Source organism: Emys orbicularis, chromosome 1 (genome assembly GCF_028017835.1).
Source record: "Emys orbicularis isolate rEmyOrb1 chromosome 1, rEmyOrb1.hap1, whole genome shotgun sequence".
Classification (NCBI taxonomy): Eukaryota; Metazoa; Chordata; order Testudines; family Emydidae; genus Emys; species Emys orbicularis.
The window spans coordinates 214,038,682-214,066,105 of NC_088683.1; the positions used below are offsets into that span (position 1 = coordinate 214,038,682).

The 27,424-nt window shown below is 43.8% G+C and overlaps 1 protein-coding gene across 2 annotated transcripts; it reads right to left on the reverse strand.

Annotated features, from left to right (window-relative positions):
• Window positions 1–13,313: 13,313 nt before the first annotated feature.
• Window positions 13,314–27,362, reverse strand: ATP6AP2 (ATPase H+ transporting accessory protein 2). Of its 2 annotated transcripts, XM_065400302.1 has the most exons (10): window positions 27,231–27,362; window positions 25,207–25,337; window positions 23,114–23,242; window positions 20,659–20,754; window positions 20,324–20,461; window positions 19,978–20,031; window positions 16,324–16,473; window positions 15,139–15,255; window positions 14,183–14,405; window positions 13,314–14,080 (listed from the first exon to the last, which is right to left on the reverse strand). In XM_065400302.1, the coding sequence occupies exons 1-9, from the start codon at window positions 27,343–27,345 to the stop codon at window positions 14,220–14,222; spliced, it is 1,116 nt and encodes a 371-aa protein (XP_065256374.1). In that variant the 5' UTR covers window positions 27,346–27,362; the 3' UTR covers window positions 13,314–14,080; window positions 14,183–14,219. The 2 variants fall into 2 exon arrangements, with proteins under 2 accessions (XP_065256374.1, XP_065256366.1); XM_065400294.1 differs by having other exon boundaries at window positions 13,314–14,405.
• Window positions 27,363–27,424: the final 62 nt, after the last annotated feature.

Sequence of the window (27,424 nt, forward strand, 5' to 3'; positions counted from 1 at the left end):
CATGCAAGGTCATGCTGTGTGGAGGACTTCATTATGAGAATAAAATGGCATCCTCCATGCAGCAAAAATGCCAAAATGCTGTTCCAGAGCGTTCTGGCCCTGGCTCAAGGGACAGACCCCCACATAACTCATGGCAGACCAGACCCCCAGAGGTCTGAGGAACCTCCTTTGGGAATCATTGGTCTAGTCCTGCCTCAGTGCAGGGAACTGGACTAGATAACTTACCAAGGTCCTTTCCAGTCCTACAGTTTGCTTGTTCTTTCTTATTAAAACAATTTATTTAGGAAGTTGTAACATGTTTAGAAACCCTTGCCATGCAAATATCAGAAACAAAACAATCATTACAGCAGTTAGCTTTTGTTAAAAGAGATATACAGGAATATAGTCCTCAGATCTTTCTGTTTAACACAGTGTTACCATATCTCAGAGTGAACATTATTACAATACCTATGTCATTTTTAGTGATTTATTGATTTCATTCAATTTAATAAATATACAAATATTTAACAGGCCAGGTATGTCTCTCAAATGTTAATATTCAAAAAAAAATTGGACAGGCATGCCTTTTTGTTTTTGCAGGTGAATATACTTTGAGTACTGAATAAAAGGTATCTCATTATCTGTCCTCTGTCTATTTTGCTGGATAGATAATTGGTGTGTTAATTTTTCCCTACTCACCACCTCCCATATTTTTTTAACCATTCCTGGGCTATTTTTCTTTTTCCAAAGAGAGGCTACCAGTAGCCAAGCAGCTGCTAGCAGATGAGAGATTAATTTTTCATTTCCTTTTGTGTCAGTCCTATGTTTCTGTGATTATATGTAGGGGCTGTGGTCATATGCTAGTTTCATTTATTTAATCTCTCCCATCCTCCAAAACCCTGTTTGCATAGTTAGCGGCACAAAGCCCCTTCACAGGAAAATGACTCTCACATAATTCTGGTTGTTATAGTTTCTCATTCTCCTATGCCTGCACAGGGACAGCTTGCACTATGGCTCTACCTGACAGGAAATAAGCCCCCCATTTTCCCTTTCTCTTCCCATCTCTTTTGCTGTCTTTGACTGGGAAGCATGGCACCCTTGCTTCAGTCCTCCTCCTCTACTCCTAATTCTTTCCTAGAGTGCACAAAGATGAGAAGGCTAAAAGATCCAGCCTCCGCCCCTCCTTCAGGGCCCATTGTGATGAAGATTAACCTAGGGGAGTGGAAGACTCAAACCCCTGTTGAGAGCAAGAGGTCTCATTTTCAAGACATTTTCCTTAGTTATGGCATGAACCATCTTTCCCCTGCACCTTAACATTCTCCATGTAGTGTGTAGAGTGGGAACATGTGGAAAAAAGGTCTCAACTCCTGTCCCAGGCCAAAGTGGAACTCAGTCTCCCCAGAGGATCCAAATATTACCAGTCCCTGAGGTGGATGCAAATCTCCTCAACCAGGGATGCCACCCCCTGCCTTTAATTCCACTGGCAGAAGACTTGGCTTTTCATTGGACCTGTAAAATCACAGCAGTTACTCGCAGGGTTGCTCAACATTTGTGTTCTGCAGGTGGACCACAGAAAAGGTCTCTTCCTTTGTGTCCCCTCTCCTTGAACCTGTCCACAAAGCTAGTATTCTTTCAGATTCTGTCAAGGGCTCTTCCTTACTCATGCCTGCAAAAGTGCGAGGATCACTTCAAGATCTATGGAGGTTGTCACTGTGTGACCATGGACATGTTTAAGTTGAAGGCTGGAATGATGAGGAATGTGCAAAGTTTAATCTAGCTGATCTCCTGCTTAAAAGGATCACACTTTGGGGGGGGAGAATCTAGAAAAAGCTACTAGGAGCAAGAATCCTCTTTCCCAGCTCCAGTGCTTGAGGTCATCCTGTCCTTTCGCTGGGGAGACAAAAAGAAGCCTCTTTGGGCCTCTGGCTCTTTCTTTGCCTCATAATCAGGCTCTCATTTCACGACTTCATTTCTATAGATGCTGTGGAGCTTAGCACCAAGACACTCTGCTCTACTCCTTCTATTTCCTTATCTAAGAAGCCCACCTCCCCTCCGCTACCAGCTAACCTCCACTCCTTTGGAGTGTTGCGCACTAAACTCTGCAGATATGTGGTCTATCACATCATCTGGCACCTGGATGAAGGAGCTGGTTACCATTGGGCATGTGATTCAGTTTCTCCTGGCCCTTTGCTCTTCAGGGACCCTGCTCATTCCATGGCTGCCTTATCCTAAAACTCCCTCTCCATGAACTCTAACTGATGGGACTTTCTCTACAAAAAAGCGATCATGTTGCTTCCCCCAAAAGAATGGGACATCAGGGTCTATTCTCAATATTTTCCAATCAGTGGTGCAAAGGAGTTATCTCCAATGTGTGTGATATCTGAGGCATATTTAATAGAAAGTATATCACAAAGAACTAAATTGGGAAGAGACCCACATTTCCATCCTACTGGCAATTTGTGTCTATATAGTGATTCTGGCTTTTCTGCCTTGCCACATTAATCTTGAACAAAACAGATGTAATTTACAGGAGAATGATCAGCAACAGGTCTAACAATCTTGGCAGCATATTCATTTTAATTAATTGTCATCTTCTTAATATGAAAAGGCTATTAGTGCCACATGAGCTCAGGATCAGCGCTGTTGTGTAATTTAATATCCTTCCCTCATCCTCCCCAAACCGTGTCACATCAGTTTTATTAAAGTGAATGTTTAAAATTAAATATACACAAGTTAAGAGGGAAGGTACTGTACATCTGGGGTCAGGCTTGGGTTATGAGAGATTACAGGTGTTGGTTGCAAGGGTGAAGAGATACATACATATTACATAACCGGCATAGACCCAGATTGGGGTGCAACAGTTTTTCAAGTGTCAGTGGATAAGTGGGCGCGGGTACGCCACCCATGGAACGTATAAGGAGTCCAAGTCAGTATGTAGCGAATGAGTACATGGGTGGGGTGCGTCCCTTGGTTCGTCAGGGAAGGAAGTGGGTTATTTCCCTGGTCAGCAGTCTCAGTTACTCAGTGTGGTATTGGCGGTGTCCTGTGATGTGTTCCGTATAAATGTCTCTGGACCACCTGATGGTGTCGGACACCATGGGCTGTCTCATGAGCCGGGCGTAGCGTCGACCGACTCCGCAAGCTCTCAGAACTGGCTCATTGTGGGGGTCCCACGAGCCCAGGGCTCCCATAATCAGGGCGTGTATCTGGACCTCGTAGCCCTGGGCTCTTAGGGTCTCGGCCAGCGGGGTGTACTTTGACTCCTTCTGTGCTCGGGCCTCGTGGAAGGCCAGTGACCTGTTTTCAAAAGGCACCGTGACATCTACCAGGAGGACCTTCTTCTTTTCTGCGTCCGTTACGACGATGTCGGGTCGCAGTCGGCTGTCTGTCCCGGGGATGGCGGAGTCGAGGGTGATCTTCCCCAGGGACGGAGGGATGGCTTTCACCAGCCGGTTCTGGATGGCATTGTGGTGGTGCCGCCAGGCTCCGGAGTGCTGCTTGCACCCACACAGGACGTGCGGCAGGGTTTCGTTTGTGTAGCCGCACTTCCTGCAGCGCTTGTCCCGGTTGCCGTGGCAGATGGCTCCATTGAGGGGAACGCAGTTGAGTCGGGCCTTGTGGACGAACCGCCAGTCAGCGAACCTGGTGAAGCTGCCCCCAGGGAGGAAGTGGTTACTGGCGTCCCACTTGCTGGACACCTCGAACACCTTGCCTTGGTCCAACTTCCGCTTGAGGTTCTTGGCATAGTGGCAGCGGATGGCGTCTTTCAGGGACCTTTCCAGCATAGCTCTGGTGGTCGGGGTGACGATGGTGTGGTCCGGGTCTTTACGCATGGCACCAATATTCCCATCTTAAATTACAGTGGTAGTGGATTGCTGCATACAAACAAAACAAGGTGCCTTTTGGGCCAGTGGTTATGTAGGAAATAGTGTAAAAGAAAAACAGATATACGAGTTGCAGTATTTCTGAAGTTAGATTTAGAAGCTGCTGGGAGGCCTGCAGTCAGGAGTGGTGTGAAGAGCCTTTCCGTCTCTAGAATGTAAGAGGCTGGTATTGTCTCATCACACAAGCTCGGATGTTAAGATAAGGTGGTGGTTGGAGTGTAAGCAGGCTTTAAAAGGAGGTGGGAGTAGAAATGAACCTTTAAAAATGGGTGGTGGGAAATGTGAGTATTCTGACTCTGCTCCACAACCTGCCATGCAATAAAACAGAGCTAATGCTTTTGAGGCCCTAAAGCATCACAGGAAGGAGGCAAGATACTAGAACAGAACTGGAGAAGGGAGGCTACCTCAATGGCAAAAGTTAGAGCTTTAAACTAAGGGGCTCTGACATAAACTTCAGAATCAGTAGGAGCATGTTGATGTACAATGATCAACTTAAATGTGAGATGCAGGAGCTAAAAGAAAACTGCTGTGATTGTGAACTCAATACATACTTACCACCTATTAAAAAGTTTAGAAAAACCTGCGTCACTATCTCCACTCAAGTGGCCTGTTATCTCTTGCTGGTGCTGCCCTTTGAGTGACACTTCACTGAAAGGCTCCTATTGGAGTAAGCAGATTAGGAACAAGAGTATCAGATATGGGACAGTTGAAAGTTGGAGTTGCAAGTTCTGTTTAAAAATAAATAAATGGAATGTAGCTGTCAGCCTAGACACTTTGATTTCCAATTCCTTCTTATTGCAAAAGCTGCTTCTTTCAGCCCTCCTTTGTTAAAATGACAGCTCTGTCAGTCCTTTGTTAGATTTGACAGTTTTATGACTTACTCTTTAGGTCTAGATAAGCAGTACAGAAATGTATGTTAACTAAAGTTTGTAAAGGGCCAGGATATTTGGAATTTCACTTATCAGATACTATTGCAGAAGTATTGAAATCAATGTACTGGACAGCACCATCTCCTCTCCACCCCTTCAAAGACTCCTCACTAGCTGAAAGAAAAATGTACAGGTAGAGAGTGGTGGCTTTTCTTTGATTAGCTGAGAATTAATAATTAGTCTCTCACACATCTTGAGGGAAAAAATCAATATTTCTAACAGGCTTTGACTATATGCTCATTTCAGTTTTTCTTAGAGTACCATAAAAATAAGTTAAACTTTAAACTGGTGTTTTTCCATTTAAAGGATGTGTGTTTTTAATATCTGACAATAGTCTAGTTAAGTAGACAAACTATGGGAGGCAAAAATCAATACCGAGGCTATATTGCCTTAGGTCTCAAAACATCAACAGCAGGAAATGGTTCCAAAGAGTCCAACCTCCCCCCTGCAGTGACTTTTGGGGTTTTGTTTTGTAATGGGAATTCTGCTCACTTAACTGTACAGCAGAGAATGATATAACTACTTGTGGGGTGGGGAACATTACAAATATTCCTTCTCTCTTCTTAAGTATTAGTGACCAGTGATAAAAGCTTTTTACAGATTATGGTAGTCTTGCAATGTCATAACTTGAAGCTCTCATTGCACACTTATTTCTACAACAAAAAGCTAGTGTTTCATTTTGAATGAATTCTAGTTTTGCAGGCCAGTCCATTTGGTTATGATGAGATCCCTTTATAACAACATCTTTCCCTTCCCCCAAATTTACTACTCAACTGTGAAGTACCTGCTCTAATCGTTAGCCTTGGTGACTGGAAAAGGAGCAGTCAATAAGGGCCTGACCCAATGCCCATTGAAATCAATTAGTGGTTCCATTGATGTGTTTATAATCTCAGGCCCTTATTGACTGCTCCTTTTCCAACCACCAAGTTTTCCTTTGGTGGTGACATATTGGTAACCTGACATACAGATAACTGAAGAGGCACAGTTTATTTGTAATTTTATATGTATCTGATAGAGCTAACATGACTACCTCTCTCCTAGCAAAGATGCTGCATTTGAGGTGGAATGCAGTGTGATGGGTTCCTTCCACCTCAGCCAAAATCAGAAGGCAGTGAAAGTTAATAGCAACACTTATGGTACTATTTTATAGTCAAGACTGCTTAGCAATTTGAAATGTCAAATCTATTTGACATTATCCTACTGATGACAAACTGGAGATGTGGTATAACTGAGGTATAGTAGTATCTAATTCCTGGTTTTATACTTAAATCATGGTAGAACACTTAATAGGTAAACATATAGGTCTAGACAGTATTTAGTCCTGCCATACGGGCAGGGGACTGGACTCGATGACCTCTCGAGGTCCCTTCCAGACCTAGAATCTATGAATATCTTAATCACAACTGAACTCAAGCTCAAACAGGTAATGGTCAATAGTTTAGATAGGGCCTATTTTCATTGTTAGAGGAGCTGTTAGTTGTTCAGAAGAACATGTACTGTCCCTTCTAGGAGACCAGTTATTAAAGAGCAAGTATTTTTTACCCATTTCAAGAATTTAATACTAGGTAAACTGACAATCTAAATTCCATTACAGACACTGCTGCTGATGTGCCTGATGGTAGGGCATCCAGTCTCACTAAGCTGCAGCATCTTACCCAGCTAAGGGTATGTCTACACTACAAAATTAGGTCGAATTTATAGAAGCCGGTTTTATAGAAATCGGTTGTATACAGCCGATTGTGTGTGTCCCCACATAAAATGCTCTAAGTGCATTAAGTCGGCGGACCGCGTCCACAGTACCGAGGCTAGCGTCGACTTCCGGAGCGTTTCACTGTGGGTAGCTATCCCACAGTTCCCGCAGTCTCCGACGCCCATTGGAATTCTGGGTTGAGATCCCAATGCCTGAATGATGCAAAACAGTGTCGCGGGGGGTTCTGGGTACATGTCGTCAGGCACCTCCCCCTCCGTTAGAGCAAAGCAGACAATCGATTCGCGCCTTTTTACCTGGGTTACCTGTGCAGACAACATACCACGCCAAGCATGGAGCCCGCTCAGCTCAGCTCAGCTCACCGTCACCATATGTCCTCTGGGTGCCGGCAGACGTGGTACTGCATTGCTACACAGCAGCAGCTAATTGCCTTTTGGCAGTAGACGGTGCAGTATGACTGGTAGCCTTCATCGGCGATCTGGGTGCTGGCAGACGTGGGGCTGCATTGCACACAGCAGCAGCCCCTTGCCTTTTGGTAGAAGATGGTATATTACGACTGGTATCCATCGTACTGCAGTGGCTGTCAATCATGGGCACCTGGGCAGACATGCTCAGTCCTATCGAACTGTCTTGATGATGATGGCTATCAGTTGTAGTATGCTATTTTCTGCCAAGCGCCCAGTATTTTCTGCCAAGCACCCAGAAGATGCCGAGGGCTATCAGTCATGCTGCACCGTCGTCTGCCAGCTTAAGATGTAAAAAATAGATTTGTTCTGTATTCATTTGCTTCCCCCTCCCTCTGTGAAATCAACGGCCTGCTAAACCCAGGGTTTTGAGTTCAATCTTTGGGGGGGCCATTCTGTGTGACAGTTGTTTGTGTTTCTCCCTGATGCATAGCCACCTTTGTTGATTTTAATTCCCTGTACCCCATGTCGTCACTCGCCCCTCCCTCCCTCCGTCCGTCAGATACTAGTTTCACGCCTTTTTTCAGACCAGACGCCATAGCACTGGGATCATGGAGCCCGCTCAGATCACCGCGGCAATTATGAGCACTATGAACACCACGCACATTGTCCTGGAGTATATGCAGAGCCAGGACATGCCAAAGCAAAACCAGGACCAGCCGAGGAGGCGATTGCAGCGTGGCGACGAGAGTGATGAGGAAATTGACATGGACATAGACCTCTCACAAGGCACAGGCCCCAGCAATGTGCAAATCATGGTGTTACTGGGGCAGGTTCATGCCGTGGAACGCCGATTCTGGGCACGGGAAACAAGCACAGACTGGTGGGACCGCATCGTGCTGCAGGTGTGGGACGATTCCCAGTGGCTGCGAAACTTTCGCATGCGTAAGGGCACTTTCATGGAACTTTGTGACTTGCTTTCCCCTGCCCTGAAGCGCCAGAATACCAGGATGAGAGCAGCCCTCACAGTTGAGAAGCGAGTGGCGATAGCCCTGTGGAAGCTTGCAATGCCAGACAGCTACCAGTCAGTCGGGAATCAATTTGGAGCGGGCAAATCTACTGTGGGGGCTGCTGTGATCCAAGTTGCCAGGGCAATGAAAGACCTGGTGATATCAAGGGTAGTGACTCTGGGAAACGTGCAGGCCATAGTGGATGGCTTTGCTGCAATGGGATTCCCAAACTGTGGTGGGGCGATAGACGGAACCCATATCCCTATCTTGTCACCGGAGCACCAAGCCACCGAGTACATAAACCGCAAGGGGTACTTTTCAATGGTGCTGCAAGCCCTGGTGGATCACAAGGGACGTTTCACCAACATCAACGTGGGATGGCCGGGAAAGGTACATCATGTTCACGTCTTCAGGCACTCTGGTCTGTTTCGAAAGCTGGAGGAAGGGACTTTCTTCCTGGACCAGAAAATAACCATTGGGGATGTTGAAATGCCTATTGTGATCCTTGGGGACCCAGCCTACCCCTTAATGCCACGGCTCATGAAGCCGTACACAGGCAGCCTGGACAGTAGTCAGGACCTGTTCAACTACAGGCTGAGCAAGTGCCGAATGGTGGTGGAATGTGCATTTGGACGTTTAAAAGCGCGCTGGCACAGCTTACTGATTCGCTCAGACCTCAGCGAAAAGAATATCCCCATTGTTATTGCTGCTTGCTGTGCGCTCCACAATATCTGTGAGAGTAAGGGGGAGACATTTATGGCGGGGTGGGAGGTTGAGGCAAATCGCCTGGCCGCTGATTACGCGGAGCCAGACACCAGGGTGGTTAGAAGAGCACAGCAGGGCGCGGTGCGCATCGGAGAAAACGAGTTTTGTGACTGGCCAGGCTACGGTGTGAAACTTCTGTTTGTTTCTCCTTGATGAACCCTCCGCCCCCCCCCGACCCGGTTCACTCTACTTCCCTGTAAACCAACCAGCCCACCCTCCCCTCCCCCCTTCGAGCACCACTTGCAGAGGCAATAAAGTCATTGTTACTTCACATTCATGCATTCTTTATTAATTCATCACACAACTAGGGGGATAATTGCCAAGGTAGCCCGGGATGGGTGGGGGAGGAGGGAAGGAAAAGGACACACTGCAGTTTAAAACTTTAACTCTTATTGAAGGCCAGCCTTCTGATGCTCGGGCAATCATCTGGGGTGGAGTGACTGGGTGGCCGGAGGCCCCCCCACCGTGTTCTTGGGCGTCTGGGTGAGGAGGCTATGGAACTTGGGGAGGAGGGCTGTTGGTTACACAGGGGCTGTAGCGGCGGTCTCTGCTCCTGCTGCCTTTCCTGCAGCTCAACCATACGCTGGAGCGTATCAGTTTGATGCTCCAGCAGCCGGAGCATCGACTCTTGCCTTCTGTCTGCAAGCTGACGCCACCTATCATCTTCAGCCCGCCACTTGCTCTGTTCATTCCGCGATTCAGCCCGCCACCTCTCCTCTCGTTCATACTGTGCTTTTCTGTAGTCTGACATTGACTGCCTCCACGCATTCTGCTGTGCTCTGTCAGCGTGGGAGGACATCTGGAGCTCCGTGAACATATCATCCCGAGTCCGCCGTTTTCTCCTTCTAATCTTCACTAGCCTCTGTGAAGGAGAAACATTTGCAGCTGGTGGAGGAGAAGGGAGAGGTGGTTAAAAAAGACACATTTTAGAGAACAATGGGTACACTCTTTCACGTTAAATTTTGCTGTTCACATTACACAGCACGTGCTTTCGTTACAAGGTCGCATTTTTCCTCTTCTATTTAGGGCCTGCCGCTTTGGTGTGAGAGATCACTCACGCAGTGCCAGGCAACAGATTTCGGCTTGCAGGCAGCCATGGTAAGCCACAGTCTTTTGGCTTTTTTAACCTTCTTAACATGTGGGAATGGTTTCAAACAGTAGCGGCCTCATTTCCCATACCAAGCACCCGTTGGGTTGGCCATTTAAAATGGGTTTGCAATGTAAAAGGAGGGGCTGCGGTTTCCGGGTTAACATGCAGCACAAACGCAACTAACTCCCCTCCCCCTCCCCACACCCAATTATCGGGGATGATCACTTCACCCCTCCCCCCCACCGCGTGGCTAACAGCGGGGAACATTTCTGTTCAGCAGAGCAGGAAGGGGCACCTCTGAATGTCCCCTTAATAAAATTGCCCCATTTCAACCAGGTGACCGTGAATGATATCACTCTCCTGAGGATAACAAAGAGCGATAAGGAATGGATGTTGTCTGCATGCCAGCAAACACCGGGACCATACGCTGCCATGCTTTGTTATGCAATGATTCCAGACTACGTGCTACTGGCCTGGCGTGGTAAAGTGTCCTACCATGGTGGACGGGATAAGGCAGCCCTCCCCAGAAACCTTTTGCAAAGGCTTTGGGAGTACATGAAGGAGAGCTTTCTGGAGATGTCCCTGGAGGATTTCCGCTCCATCCCCATACACGTTAACAGACTTTTCCAGTAGCTGTACTGGCCGCGATTGCCAGGGCAAATTAATCATTAATCATTAATTAATCATTAAACATGCTTGCTTTTAAACCATGTGTAATATTTACAAAGGTACACTCACCAGAGGTCCCCTGTGTGCCCTCAGGGTCTGGGAGCACGCCTTGGGTGAGTTCAGGGGTTACTGGTTCCAGGTCCAGGGTGATAAACATATCCTGGCTGTTGGGGAAACTGGTTTCTCTGCTTCCTTGCTGCTGTGAGCTATCTACATTATCTTCATCCTCATCTTCCTCGTACCCCGAACCCACTTCTCTGTGTCTTTCTCCAGTGAGGGAGTCATAGCACACGGTTGGGGTAGTGGTGGCTGCACCCCCTAGCATGGCATGCAGCTTCGCGTAGAAGCGGCATGTTTGCGGCTCTGCTCCGGACCTTCCGTTTGCCTCTCTGGCTTTGTGGTAGGCTTGCCTTAGCTCCTTAATTTTCACATGGCCCTGCTGTGTGGCTCTGTTATGGCCTCTGTCCTTCATGGCCTTGGAGACCTTTTCTAATATTTTGCCATTTCGTTTACTGCTACGGAGTTCAGCTAGCAGTGATTCATCTCCCCATATGGCGAGCAGATCCCGTACCTCCCGTTCAGTCCATGCTGGAGCTCTTTTGCGATCCTGGGACTCCATCACGGTTACCTGAGCTGATGAGCTCTGTGTGGTCATCTGTGCTCTCCACGCTGAGCAAACAGGAAATGAAATTCAAACGTTCGCAGGGCTTTTCCTGTCTACCTGGTCAGTGCATCTGAGTTGAGAGTGCTGTCCTGAGCGGTCACAATGAAGCACTGTGGGATAGCTCCCGGAGGCCAATAACATCAAATTCCATCCACACTACCCCAATTCCGACCCGCTAAGGCTGATTTTATCGTTAATCCCCTAGTCGGAGGTGGAGTAAAGAAACCGGTTTAGAGGGCCCTTTAAGTCGAAAGAAAGGGCTTCGTCGTGTGAATGTGTCCAGGCTTAATTTGACTTAACGCTGCTAAAGTCAACCTAAACCTGTATTGTAGACCAGGCCTAAGAATAAAGACACAGTCAAGCTTGCACAGTACATGAACATGTGACAGACTAACTGCCCCCCCACTTTCCACTTCCATGAAGATGCTGAATGTAACTTAGTTTGGCTATTTTCTATTTTGGGATGGAAAAGTCTCCACTACTGATGGTGGGAGTTAAACAAGCAAAGTGAATCCATATCCTAGGTTATAAAACAGTGAGACTACACTGCAGCTTCTATATTGCAGACAGCAACTGTCCGTTTCCTAGTGAAATAAAACTGTACTAAGCCATATGAGTTTCAACTCTTTAATTGCAGTATGCTAACAGGAGCTTTCAGCACAAGCCTCTATGTAATAAGATTCCCTGAGAGTCACTCTGAAGCCTAAAATGGCTGTAGAGGCAGGGTGAGGCAATCAAAACAGCTACAAGCATGGCTGAGGGCTTTTTGGTTAGAATATCACCAGATTGAATCATCATAGGCTCTTACAGTTGGCTATTGTTCAATTTTTGAATTCTCACCCCTTTTGATTTTAAAACTTACATCCCTGCAGTACTCAGCTACATTAAGGCATTTATCTAGGCCATGCTAAGAGTCCAGTTACCGGACTATCTTTATAGCTAATTTGTATGCAAATTTCATTGGTTGTATGAGGAAGACTGCACAGCTGGTGGATTACTTGGCCCAACTCCATAGTTCTTCAAAGCCACCTCTACAACTGAACATAGCCACTCATTCACCACCTGCACATGAACACAGACCTTCCAGGACTGTCATTGTGTGTGTCACTCTGAAAAACCAAGGATCTCTGACTCAGTGTGAAAGGATGGAAACAGCTATGAATATGATTGGGAGCTTTTTCTTTAGAATATCAGCAAGTTCAATCACTGCACCCTGCCAGAGCTAGATGGAATGTTAGAGGCCAAAGATAATGTGACAGTTGATCAGAGGAGGTGGGGGGAACAGCTATGGGGAGGGAGGATAACAGAACTGGTTGTGCCTCCAGCCAGGGGGCAGCTTTGTGCACAGGCTTTGGGGAACATGTACAAACAGCAGCATGGTTCACTACAGCACAGAACAAGAGCCCCAAAATACTACCTACATATGCAGCTTTACTGCTGCTCTATATGGTTTCCTGTTCACTAGTATATGCTGCTTTATGTTAGCATGTTTACTGGTGTGATGTTTGGGAAAACAGTACACAGACACACTGGTGTGAAGGCCTACCACAAATACCAAAATTATCTGGTCAAAGAATTAGATAAGTGAACAGTTTCCATACATACCGGCCTATGGGAGCACTATTACCAGTACCACTCTAGGCTTTGACCATACACAATGCCAAGAAAGAAAGCTACCCTCACTGGTCACAGCAACCCTAAAGAAAAATTAACTAGATACAGAGCACAGATGGTGGATTACTTAAGCCACCTGATACACCTGTACAACAGCATAGGCTTTCATCTACTAGTTACCCAGGTAAAGGTTTTGTGTAAACAATATAGAAAACAGGGAGCAACTTTGAATAGTTAGATCACTACTGGCTTGTGAAAGCCTTTAGGTATTAACTTTCAAAGCACTTTAAGTTCTATGCATGAAAAACACACTAGAAAAGGTGGTCAGTATCATCCCAACTTTTTACAGATGGGGAAAACTGAGGCAGTGGTGGAAGCAACTTACCCAAGGTCACCCAGCAGGCCAGTGGCAGCCAGGCATAAAAGCCAGCGTTCGTGTGTGTACATTTTTTTCCCCCCCCCTTCAAGAGGGCCTAATGTATTTAGATAAATGCAGAAGGCTACATGTGTTTGGTTTAGCTTAAGTTAACTCAGTTTTGTGCTGAGTATGACTACCCCTTAATGGAACTTTGTAGGAAAAATAAATGAACTCCACAGCAAATGTTACTTGTTCTGTTTATTAAATGGTTGAAGCACATGAGTAATAAAAATGGAGTATGGCTAAGTGCCAGTTATTGGTCCACTTCTACCACCAAAAACAGGTGTTTGAACAGCTACAATTAACAACATACATAGAAAGAATTAGAAGCATCATAATGTAAGCTTCTACAGTATATTACATTAAACTTTAAAGCACCCAGACTATTTTTTATATTTGTAGTTTCCTAACTGTATAGTCCAACCACACCAGTGTTCTTACCTATTATCTTTCTGCAGTCCTTTTAAATGCAGCAGTGAGCTGATGTTAAGATCTACACCAAGCCTCATTTTGGCTATGGTTCATGGTGGTGGCTGGAATGTAAAAAACCCAAATACTGTTTCAACCAGAATTGTTTTTGTGGAACTATTCCCATAGTGAAGGCTTTACATAAATAGGGCTATAATCTTTTTTCCCTGAACACTACATGTACCATTAGAAATATTTACATCAACATAAACATTTACATCTGGTTAATAATATACAACGCAGCTTAACAATAGTTTCTAAACCTCCAGTGTAAAAAGTTTAAATCAGAAAGTTGCTATCATTTCAGTGCATTTTTTTCACATATTTAATCACAAGGAATACAAGGTATTATTTCTAAAATTCATTTTGTGTTACCAAAATGGAATGAAGTTATATAGTTTAGTAATAATTAGGGCATGGTTTTATAGCAGGCGGTAGATTCAGCTTTGTAAATCCACTCTGGTAGTACTACTAGTATCTAAAAAGAGAGACAAAAGAAAACACAAGGAACCATTAGAGAAATAAAAGCACCTTTAAAGACGTCCACATTTAACCATGCCAAAATATTATTTTAACACACTTCAGAAGCGGCCATACTCCTTTCCCTAGACTGAAGTTCAATCCATTCTTATCTTCTGATTTGTCATCCTGTAAATAATGCTGTCATAGCCAGGATCCATGTTCCAGAGGTTGTAGGAGATTACAATCACAGCTAATGCAAGGCCTATCATGAGCCACAGAATTATGTTGAAGACCACAGCATAGTTGAAGTTGTATGAATATCCTAGGTTATATGAGGTGCTCTGCAGTGAAAGAAGGAAAGTATGGTTTAAAGAAGTGAGACATCTGGAGGCCAGCAGTCACAATGCTCCTGAAGTCAGCCTGCATACAGAACATATTCTCATTATACTAACATTCAGACTGCCCATACCAAGAGATGGATATTTTGCACAGGCAATTCTGAAGTTACTTGCACTACATACTAATGCACCTACGTGATTGACATCGTAAATGGAGACTAGGTCATTGCACTTGCTATGTTTGTTCATTTGATAGCTGCTTTCAACTACTTGAAACAGGGGTTCCAAAGAGGATGGATTTACACTGTTCTCAGTGGTACCAGAAGACAGAACAAGAAGTAATGGTCTCAAGTTGCAGTGGGGGAGGTTTAGGTTTGATATTAGGAAAAACTCTTTCACTAGCAGGGTGATGAAGCACTGGAATGGGTTGCCTAGGGAGGCGGTGGAATCTCCTTCCTTAGAGGTTTTTAAGGTCAGGCTTGACAACGCCCTGGCTGGGATGATTTAGTTGGGGATTGGTCCTGCTTTGAGTAGGGGGTTGGACTAGATGACCTTATGAGGTCCCTTCCAACCCTGATATTCTATGATTCATCATGCCTAGTGTCTAAGCCACTAAAAGTTTAAAAGGTTGCTACAGTATCAAGTCAATATTCTAGTTCTACAAAATGGAGCAATGCACATGTTCACATTTTTAATAATTCATCTGCAGAAAAGGGGTTTAAAGTGCATTCACTACCTCTTCAGTCTGGAGAATGGATCGACTCTTCCTCACAAGGGGAGTATCAAATGTCTTTGCAGTCACCACCTCTACTACGGCATTCCCACCATAGAGATTATACATCTCATCTGCAAACTGAAAGAACAATAGCTTAGTTTCAGATATATGCAATCGTTACTAAATCTGACTCTTGTAACCGAAGCTGCACCAAGGTAGCAGATCTGAACAATCTGGAGAAATCATGGAAGTCTCCAATGATTTGAGTCTACTAAGAAGAATGCCAATTGTGAGCTAGTTTAGACCATCTCTTTACAGACCACTGGACAGTTGTCCAGGATCCTAAGAGTTTCTTACTGACCTCCTATGGATACATGTGCTCTGATATGAAAGCTGCTATATCCCATTACACATGCTCTGGCCCATGTATTTCCCTAGTTCTGTACTTAATCTAAGATTCCTACGTCAGAGCAATTCTGATCAAATGTGAACATTTGACACACGCTGGACTGCTGTATATGAATGGAATATTTTACAGAAGAGAGCTGTTTAACTTAGTGAATTAAGGATCTAGTATTTTGCCTCACTATATTTTGGCATCAAACTTTGGATACTAGCAAGATGGAATTGTCTTAGATCTTGATGGACATTTGTTTAGATAAAATCCACAACTGGCAGCCTGCTCAGGAAAGGAGTGAAAGAGCGGGTATTTGGGAGACTTGGAAATGGTAGAACTGCTCAAGGTGCGAAAAAACACACAGCACCTGATCACATTGTGCTGGGCTAAAGCTAGAGCTATTTCCTTCACATTTTCAGCCAGTTTAAGTGAGAAATGCCTATAAACACAAAGTATCTGTTTTAAAACCAATTCATCAGGACTTACTGATTTACACATTTGTTAATATCACCCTCTGACTCCTTCACAAACAGCTCTGACCTGCCAAAAAGGCCCTCTAATACTTTTCTTGCTCAGGGGTGACCAAACTACAGAAGTTTGATTGGATAATTGATGGAGGGACTAGAGTTTACCCAACCAAGAGATGGACAGGCCAACACAAAGGAATAGCAATTCACAGCACAATTGCTGGATGACCAATGAATGTTGGTGTTCAGCTGTCTTGTTAATATAAAACCAGTACTGTTCACATTAGAATTGTTATTCAGTCAGACTTTACAGAACAGTATTTATGGCAGATCTCCTTTTACCTTTTGCAGGGAATCAGCAAGAATCTGAGAGGCATCCTTGAATTGCTGAGATTCTTCCCCATACCGTTTCCCAATCTCTTCCAAGCCAGCCAGTTCCAGTGAATATAAATCTGGGGAGTGATCCTTCGCCAGATGCTTATGTCTAGACAGCTTAAGGGGGGGAAAAGTGAACCACAGGGGGAAAATGGGTTAGTTTAAATACTCAGTCCAATGAGATTTAATCACTGATTGAGTCAGCTTCATTTTTGTCTGACATATTCCATGCAGACTTGGAAGTTTGCCAGAACTTGCCATCTTGGATCAGAGAAGTGTCTACAGCTGGCTATATGGTCTTCAAAATGGGAGGCAGGGTAGCAAGTGCCTGAGTAAGCTTATGCCAGAGATCATTTTAAAGAGGCACATGCAACAAGAGTTACAGTTCCACTGAAAGGGGTCTCATCCATAAACTTAAGGAACACCTACAATTTATGTCAAAATCCTGATTCTAAGATTGCTGTAATAATAGAGAGCTTGTATAACAGCATGAAGGAAAATGCATAAATTCCATGGATGCCCATGATTTCCTGTGCTACTAAATTGACCTTTGCTGTGAATTTTAAAGATGAAGTTTATTTTTTCTGCTGCCCAGCTATATAAGCAATATTTCTTCAAGGTGTGAAATCTCAGGTGTTTGACTGCGCCCCCCAATCACCACAGAATCCGAGCACCTCAAAATCGTTAATGAATGCACCCCCATGACCCTTGTGAGCTAGGGAAGTGCTATTAGCCCCATTTTGCATCTGGGAAGAGGAGACAGACTATGTGACCTGCCCAAAGTTACACAATCTGTGGGAGAACAGCGACTTGAACCTGCCTCTATCATCACTGCATTTTTTTAACCTTATGTTTCTGGTCTTTGGTATATTGGCAAGTCCTCAGACTTTAAGGCCAAAAGGGACCATCACAATCATCTAGTCTGACCTCCTGCACACTGCAGGCCATAACCTCACGCACCCATTACTATAATAGACCCCTAACCTCTGGCTGAGTTACTGAAGTGCTCAAATCATGATTTAAAGACTTCAAGTTACAGAAAATTCACCATTTATACTAGTTTAAACCTGCAAGTGACCCATGCCCCATAGGAAGGCAACCTCCCCACCCCGTGGTGTCTGCCAATCTGACTCAGGGGAAAATTCCTTCCCAATCCCTAATATGGTGATCAGTTAGACCCTGAGCATATTGAAAAGACCCGCCAGCCAGATAGATACCTGGGAAAAGATTCTCTGTAGCAACTCAGAGCCCTCCCCATTTAGTGTCCCATCACAATCCATTGGAGATATTTGCTGCTAGCAGTCACAGATCAGCCAAATGCCATTGTAGGCGGTCTCATCATGTCATCCCCTCCATAAACTTATCAAGCTCAGCCTTGAACCCAGTTAGGTTTGTTGCCCCCACTGCTCTCCTTGGAAGGCTGTTCCAGAACTTCACTACTCTGATGGTTAGAAACCTTCATCTAATTTCAAGCCTAAACTTACTGATCACCAGTTTATATTTATTTGTTCTTGTGTCAACATTGGTGCTTATCTTAAATAACTCATCTGCCTCCCTGGTACTTATCCCTCTGATGTATCCCTCGCATCTCCCCTCAGCCTTCTTTTTGTTAGGCTAAACAAGCCATGCTCTTTGAGTCTCCTCTTGTAAGGTAGGTTCTCCACTCCTCTGATCATCCTAGTAGCCCTGTCTCTACTGGAAATACCTTGCCTGATGCATCTTAGGACTGCGTTAGCCTTTTTCACAGCTGCATCACAGTGGCAGCTCGTAGTTAGCCTGTGATCAATCAATACACCCAGGTCTTTCTCCTCCTCTGTCATTTCCAACTGATACGTCCCGCAGTTTCGTGAAATACAACTGGTCTCAAGACCAATCCCTGAGGAACTCCACTTATAACCTCCCTCCAGCCTGACAGTTCACCTTTCAGTATGACCCTTTGTAGTTTCCCCTTTAACCAGTTCCTTATCCACCTTTCAATTCTCATATTAATCCCCATCTCCTCCAATTTAACTAATAATTTCTCATGTAGAATTCTATCAAATGCCTTACTGAGAACCAAGTAGATTAGCTCTATTGCATTTCCTTTTTTTTTTTTTTAAACAATCAGTTCTCTTCTCAAAGAAGGACATCATGTTAGTCTAGCATGATCTACCTTTTGTAAAACCACCTTGTATTTTATCCCAGTTATTGTTCACCTCTATGTCCTTAACTACTTTCTCTTTCAAAGTTTATTCCAAGCCCTTGCATACAACTGAGGTCAAACTAATAGCCCTGTAGTTTTCCAGATCACTTTTTCCTTTCTTAAAAATAGGTACTATATTAGCATTTCTCCAATCATAGGGTATGACCCCCAAGTTTACAGATTCATTAAAAATCCTTGCTATTGGGCTTGCAATTTCATGTGTCAGTTCCTTTAATATTCTTGACAGAGATTATCCAGATTTAGATTGAGATTTAGTCCCACTAAGATGTTTGAGTTTGACTTCCACCTCAGATATGGTAATTTCTACTTCCATATCCTCATTTCCATTAGCTACCCTCCCACTATCCCTAAGCTTCTCATTAGCTTTATTAAACAAATACTTTGCCTCTGTTTTTAGGTATTGAGCCATGCCTAGATTACCTTTAATCTCCATCCCATCATCAGTGTTTAGCAGCCCCACTTCTTTCCTTGTTTTATTTATATGGCTATAGAACCTTTTACTATTGGTTTTAATTCCCTTTGCAAGGTCCAACGCTGCTTGGGTTTTGGCAGTTCTCACTTTATCCCTACACTTTCTGACCTCCAAGAAGTAGCTTTCCTTGTTGATCCCTCCCATCTTCCATTTCATGTAGGCTTGCTACTTTTTCTTAAATCACCTGTTTGAGATGCTTGCTCATCCAACTTGGTCTGAAATCCTTCCCTACATGTTTTTTCCCTTTGCCTGGGATGCTGGCTACAGATAGCTTCTGCAGCTTTGATTAGATGACCTCTCAAGGTCCCTTCCAGTCCTATGATTCTATAACAACTCTGTACTGAAATTTAACCCATACACCCAGCTATGGCTTTTGACTACTTGTTGTGGAAACATGCACTAAAGCAGCAATGTCCAACCTCTTCATCTAGAGGGCAGCAGAACAATCATTTCATTTCAAGAAGGTCAAAGAGCTAATATCAGGTACATATTCTCTACCCTGTTCTGCTCCCATTGCACCATTGGGCAGCATATAAAGAAAACAGGAACCACCTACAAATCACCTGCTGGGGATTCCCCAGAGATGTTGGAAGGGAAAGCAGCGGCTCAGAGTGCCCCAGCTCACACCAGGGCTGTTGCAAGGGACAAGAAATGATGCCAACTCCCCCCATTTCAGTGGCAGAGCTGATTCAAACACTTCAGTTTAGAAACAGGTTGCATCTCAGGGAACACATTTTCAATCTCTAAATACACATTTTATTAAGTCACTTTTGAAGGCCACTGTTCAAATCCCTAAGAGCTACAAATGGCTCCTGGGAATTCAGTTTGGACACCACTGCCCTAGAGATCTTCACACATAGGATGTCAGACTTTAACAAAAGTGTCTTTCAAAATTCCCTCAATCATATGCGAGACATATAGAGTGTGTTTGAAAAGTCGTGCTCACCAAGCTGGAGATATCATGCAGGACTTGTAGTTCTGACAGAAAAAGCAGGTCAACCTAGGGGAGAGAAAAGTATTTTCTGAACAGAAACTGAAGATGAGGCAGCCTAATTTTGTTGCACATCTCAGCAGTAGCTTTTCCCCCCCCTGCAGTGCTTGTTACTGGGTCAAACAATGCCCAAAAATCAATCACCATTTTCTAGTACTTAAATATTGAAACTTGGGGAGCAACTTCCCCCTTAGACAACAAGGAGTTGAAAAACAAATGAGCATATTTCTTAAACTGAACTCACAAAAGTAGATCAGAGGCAGTTTAATAAAAGCAGTATTCATCGGCCACTGTTTCTTACCTCATTGTTTCTGCTGAGAGAGTTGAGGGGAATTGAACTGAGAATGGAGTTATCCTGGAAAAGGCGGTTCCGTAGCTGTCGCAGCGTGACGGAAAGGTCTTCAAATACAGAGTTTGCCTTTCCCACCATATAAACTCTCTGTAAGAACAGTTATTGTGTAATATGAGGATAGTTCAGTTTTGGATTTTTCAAACTTCATAGATTAATTCCATTACACATGCAGGTGCTTTTGTAATACAAGATGTTCATACAGCCAAGAGGTTTAAGCACATCAGTTCCCAATTGTGTGGTTTAACTCTTATTTCAAATGGTTTAGGAGATGAATCAATACTCACTTCCTCACTGGGAGCCAACTGCAAGACTACAGGGGTTTCCTCAGAGAACAAGGTGTGAATAGCATTTGCAACACTGTCAAGACTGAAAGGAACAGCCTGAAAAACAATAAAGCTCTAATAAGGAATTCTGGCCAAAATGGGGCTAAAGCAACATGTAGATAAGGATGGAAATTCCTTGGGACAAGAACTGTGACCTTCTATTTTGTGCACTGATTACATACTTATGCTCAGAGACATTTATACAACAGCCTGCATGCAGCCGGTCTTAATTGATAAAAGTGCAACAGATGTGTCTGTATTCATTGTGGGCATGATATCAGCATTTTAATACTTTCCCCAGAAGTTTAGAAAAGGGGAACAATTTTAGAGTCCCTTGTTAAATACAAAATTAACCTTATTAAATCGTATTAAAAATGAAGATGCAAAAAGGAAAGGAATGCATACTATCCACCCTACAGCAAAGATGTTTTCTGTAAAAGAAAATGCCAGCTTCATACGCTCATGTTAAATCTACAAGGGGTACTAGGAAATTCAGAATAAGGGTTCCCAAAGCAACCAGTTCAATGCTAGACAATGTGAAAATATAAACTGTTTAGTTGTGTCAAGATAAAGACATTCCTTGAGGGATGTTGGAGAGGCACATGGCTTATGAAGAGATAAATGACAAATTTAATAAATTAGTATTAGTTTTGTTCTCAAGAACAGCTGAACTTTGCAAAGTTTTAGTCACCCATTCACTTTTGATGACTGAGTAAAATATTAACTACTTGATCATTATGATAAAGGTGAAGTAGTAGGTTTTCTACCTACAATAAAACATTTCAGGATGATTTTGCAAAGGTTGACTGCTCTTTTAGGAGTCTGTAGGGGTATTCAGAGTTGATTCGCTTTCATCTTCAAAAGGAAAAATTTTCCAGAGCGGAGGAAAAATGAGTGAAATTGATTGGGAGGAAAAGTTTAGACAGAGAAATGTGAATGAAAATTGAGAGTTCTTAAAGAAGAGTTTATTAGATGGCCAAAAAGACATGATTCTACACTCAAGAACGAAGACAACTTTGGCTAAAAGCCCATCCTGGTTCAGTGGCACAGTGATGGCAATAATTAGAAATTTAAAAGCAATACGTAAGTAGAAAAAGGAGGAAATAGATATAAATTAGAAGTTATTTGGTATAGAAAATGTATGAGGGAAGGTAAAGACATTGGGGAAAAATCTGGCTGGCAAGGTTAAGAACAATAAGAAATTAAAGCTTATTAGGAACAAAATAAATTCTAACAACGGAATAAGCTCATTACTAGACAGATGGTTAAATTGTTAATGATGGTAGAAGTAAAATAAATATTTCTGTTCTGTATTTGAAAGAAGCAGGATGATGTACTCTTATCACATGAGGATGATGAAGTACTTTCCAGTCCATTAATAACTAAGGAGGATGTTAAACAATCATCTACTAAGGATAAACAATTTGTAACCACCAAACCTAGATTATATGCACACAAGAAGCCTGAAAGAGTTCGCTGAAGAGATCTGGTTTGCTAATGTTAATTTTTAATAAATCTTGGAATACTGGGGAAATTCCAGAAAATTGTAAGAGGACTAATGTTGTGCCAGTATTCAAAAAGGGCAAGCGGGATGACCTGGATAACTATGCGCCAGTTACCCTGACATCAATCCTGGGGAAAAGAATGGAAAAGCCAATACAGGATTCAATTGATAAAGCATTAAAGACTAGGAATATTTTAATGCCAGTCAACTTGATTTTATAGAAAATAGATCTCAAACAAACCTGATTTCATTCTTTAATGAAATTACAAGTTTGGCTGATAAAGTTAACTACACATTTGTAATATACTTAGACTTTGGTAAAGTGTTTGACTTAGTACCACACAACATTCTGAGTACTGATATTGTAAAGTGTCATTTTTTAAAAGTACATGCGAAATGGATTAAGTATTTTCACACGGAGAAGACACCATGTATACTAAAGGGTTCTAATCTAGCAGAGAAAAGCATAACATGAACCAATAACTGGAAGTTGTAGGTGGGCAAATTCAAATTGGATGTGAGGCACAATTTTTTTTTTTTTTTAAAACGGTGACAGCAATTTAACATTGGAACAAACTACCAGTGGAAGTGGTGGATCCTTCACTTCTTGATGTCATCAAAACAAGACTAGATGCCTTTCTGGAAGATGTGCTTTAGCCAAACACAAGTTACTGGACTCAATGCAAGGGTAACTGAGTGAAGTTTACCATCCTGTGATTTCCAGGTCAGACTCAATCTAATGGTCCCTTCTGGCCTTAATTCTCTGACTACATGAAAAGCTATGTGAAATATAAAAAGCATAACTGGTGAAAGGTTAGCTTTTGGGATTTTTTTCGAACACCAAGCAATACTTTCAGTATTAACAGAAGTATGAGTAACAGACACAAATACAAAAAAAATGCAGATACTTACATTCTCAACAGGGTAAGAAATTCCATCTTTAGGCATCGCCAGCTTGTCTACTCCCTTCACAGTCACCAGAACAGTAGCTCGAGGACGATGAAATATATCACCCACTGCAAGCCCAGGCCAGGAAAGGTCCTGGTAACAAAATTTAAAAGCAAAAACTTTTGCTTAGCTTGAAATCAAAGGAAAAAAAAAACAAACAGATCAAACTATATCAAATGGTTAATGTAGAGAATTTGCAGTGATATCAATGAATCTTTATAGGAGAACCCACTGAAAACTTAGTAGGGAGTCTAAAAGCTTGAAAGGATCTCCCCCCCGAAGTTTCTTTGTTAATTCTCTATTAACAGCAGGCCCTCCATAACATTAATGTAAGAAAAAGTGTCATTCACATACTGTACAATGTTGGCTTATTAAACTGCCTATGTGGCTACTGAACCAAGTTTCACAGTCAAGACTGCTACATTCCACAAGATTCACTGAGAGAGTCCATTTTCTAGTGATATTAAAAGCAACTTCCCATGATTTGAAGGAAGTAGCAAGCTTCTCTAGTATGCAGCTAGCTGGAGGAATATTTTTATTCAAATATATGCTTGTTATAGACCAATAATATTTAGCCACAATGGAAAAATACATTGCCGGGATGTTTCTGGTACAACTATAAACAATAAAGGCTAATGATTCTGACATTTAAGTAGAAGTAATTAGGCTTTAAAGCAGTGGAAGGGTTCTGCAACACACACAGATGCTTTGGCAGCTTATTAAGAGCAAGAGCCGAGTCTGTTTTGCATGTAATTGTATATCCGCAGAATTTACATGAACGTTGACCAGGATATTTTTCACCCACAAAAAAAAAAAAGTTACTCAATACAGGTGGCAATTTTACAAGACCAAGCTAAATGCATTTTAAAATTAACAATGTTTGCTATGACCTATAGATTCCTTATAGGGGAAAGAGAAATTGATTGAGATCCCCATTAAGAGAAAAAAAGATTATTAGTTTTATCCTCCCCTACAGGGAGAGAACTGCAGAAGGATTCGTTTTGGAGACCTCTATTTTAACATTTCAGCCTGTTCAGCAAATGGGGAAGTTCAAACCTTTTAGGTGTTTCAGGTTGTCCGATAACTTAACAGTGCATTAATACAGACAGTGATCCCTTTTTAAAAAATTAAAGTTTGAATGCCAGAGAGTCTGAAGGTGGAACCCTAAAACTCTCCTACAGCGCAGTTTCTATTCTCCTAGATTATGATTCATGTCAAGACCACAAATTAAGGCTCCAATCCTACAATGAGCTCCCCACAGCTGCAGGAGTCTGCATGTATGGAGTTCATCATCGGATCAAAGCCTTAATCATGATACTGATATCTAATTTCACTTTGTGTTTTTGTTTTTTTGAGTGGAGGAATAGCTAGCTGTAACACAATTTGGAGGGTTCTCCTTCCCCACACTCTTCTGACACTTTGTTCTTTATGGGGGGAGGGGAATGGGGGCTGCTAGTTCTGGACAGTCCCAAGGGCCCTCCCAGTTAAGCAGGGACCACCTAGCTTAGAAGAAGAAATAGACTGCTGAACAGAATAAGTTTTCCATTTCATATCACAGATACCCCAAGAAAAGCAGCATGGTGAAAATCAAGTTGCCTAGTTGGCCAAAAAGCATTTGATTTTACCTTGTGCCTCAAGCGGACGTTCAGTGCACGTAGTACATAATCAGTCCTGCTTTGTTTAATGGAGAAACCACTAAAACTAGTGGTTTTAAGAAGTTCTGCTCTTAGTTTCAAGACCGCAAGTGTAGTTGCCTGTTAACAGGGTATTTTCATAGTCCAAAAGATAGGACAGAAGAGGCCCTGTAGACATTTTATTATTAATCATTTATATTGCAGTTAACCCTTTAATAACAGTTTCACTGTAGAGAAGGAAGAACACAAGTTAGATTCCCAAGGTTTCTGAATTTCCTCTTAGTGGTCTGTTTTATAGTTCCTACTTTATTTCCAGCACATTTTATAAAATCTGTGTACCACAACTATAATTCAAAGCTCTCAGAAACAACTAATCTGAATTTTACATTTTACAGCTTTTTCAAAATGAAAACTGAAACATACTTCTTCAACAGAAAAGCCCATGGATAATGCAGCTATGTCTGGGATCCGCTCCCCTGGTATTGGCCAACTTCCATCTCGGAAAACGACAGATTGGGGTGATCGTAAGACACTAAACTCATCACCGGAGACACCTAAAACAGAAACATTATTGACAGGCAAGTCTGGTAAAGCATGAGTTTCTTAAAACCCTGTGAAGCAGACGTGGATTGCAACCACCTCTTCTTGATTCTCAGCCTTCCAGTGCACAGGTCTACCAAGTTAAGAGAGACAGCTGAAGAGAGCCATTAATTTCAATGTATTAGGATGCAATGGATAATTCCAGTACAGAGTTATGTATAGACAAATTGAGGTATTAAACAAAAATCAAGGCATGAAAGAGGTTCTATTAGTAAATTATTAAATTAGTTATACCATTTTGACCTTGGGGGAAGAGGGGTATGCTCCAAAACCTGATTCTGGATCATAAATTCCAGGCAGGTGTTGACAGTAAATATAAGCCATGATATGACCTATTCACACCAACTGAAGAAAGTGTATTCTCAAGAATTTCATGTTGTTGCTCTCAAAACAATGACATGCAGAAGAACAGAGGAATAGGTCAACCTACAGTCATTTGCCAAAAATTCAAGCACTTTTTTATTGATGGCAGCTCATCCTGCTGAACAGCTGCAATTTTAACAGAGTAACAACCCTCATTTCTAAAGACTTTTTCTGGATCAATATGGGTGGGGGCAATTTATAGACTAACAATAATAATATTGGTAGCCTGTCAGCCTTAACATGTTTCTTTACTACTTTACAGGCTACAAGACACTCACCCAATTTACTCTGGACAATTTGGTTTAGAGATGGTATCTGATTTAGAGCTGCTTCTTTTTTAAACCCAATTTTCCTTGCTAGGTTGACAGGCACAAATACTTAAGTTACTTGCTCAAGGTCACAGTGAACAAAACTGCATCTGAACTCAGGAGCCAACCATTTTTCCAGCTACACTATAATCATTTGACCAAAAATGACTCATGGGGGCTACACATTCTGGGAAGCCTGGAACACAATTTTGAGTTGCAATTCATCAAGCATATTCCTATCCAAACACAGAAGGGTAATGTAATCCTAAGGAGTCACCTTCTGGTTCAGGTGGTAACTCTTTGCAGGACCAGAAAGTTCTGGCATTAACCACAACTGACACTTTGGATCACACCCTAGGACACTGATGTCCAACTTGTGGCCTTCATGGGCAGTCGTGTGAAAGGAGAACGTCTGTGTCCCACAATTGTTAAACTTTTTGAACCAAGCCCATTGGTCCGCCAAAGCGGCAGGGGAACCGCCTCCCCCGCAGCACCTCCGAGGAGAGCAGGGAAGGCTCCCAGCAGCTGCTGCAGAGAACGGATGGGCATCGAGTCCCCAGCCGATGAAGCTGGTGAGGCACTAGGAACTCGGGGATACCGCCACAAACCCCAGCGCCAAACCAGGCTCCGGGCAGCGCCGGCGTGTGGATGCGGCTACCCGGGCAAGCTCCGCGGCGCAGCCACACCCGGCAGCAGAGACCGCTGCGGGGCCCCCGCGGGGAGCTGCCCCTCGGTCGTGACAGCGACCAGACACCCGCCGCCGGCGCTGCCCAGTCACAGGGCAGCGGAAATAACTGCGGAGGGGAGGTCACGGGCGCGGCCCGGGCTGATCCCACCGGCCCCGTCAGTCAGCGGGAGCCGCGCAGTGACTGAGCTGGGCCGGGATCCTGCCGGGCAGCGCCGGCGCCACAGCGTCACGAGACACAAGCAGCAAAACGGCACGAGCCCCCCTCCCCCCGGCTCCGCCTCGCGCCGGACCGCGGCCGCCCCCGAGCTCGGGAAGCAGCGCCCCGAACCCGGGCGCCGGAGGCTGCTCACGAGGCAGCGGGCGGCTGTTTAGCCGCTCGTCAGACTCGGTTACCGCAACCGCGCCCCGCTCATCCCGAGAGCCGCCCCTCCCCCGGCCCCCGCGGGAGGAAGGAGCTGGGGCCCCGCGCTCTGCCGACCCCCCCTTACCAGCCAGGCATGCCGCTGCCAGGGCCCAAAGCATCATCCCGGCCCGCGCCATCCCTGCACAGCCACGGCCCGACAGCTGGGAGACTAGGGAGAGGGTCGCCCGGGCCGTACACATTCAGCCCCACAAACCCCGCCCTCCCGCGAATGCTGACTGACAGTCCCGACAGCCACTCACAGAGCGCCCATCTGGTAGG

Coding starts and splice junctions, on each gene's coding strand:
- ATP6AP2 (XM_065400302.1), bottom strand. CDS start 27,345: ATGTGTACGGCCCGGGCGACCCTCTCCCTAGTCTCCCAGCTGTCGGGC. Junction 20,755..23,113: donor TTTCTTACCCTGTTGAGAAT/GTAAGTATCTGC, acceptor ATTGTTTTTCAG/GCTGTTCCTTTCAGTCTTGA. Junction 16,474..19,977: donor TGCATGATATCTCCAGCTTG/GTGAGCACGACT, acceptor CCCCCCCTTAAG/CTGTCTAGACATAAGCATCT.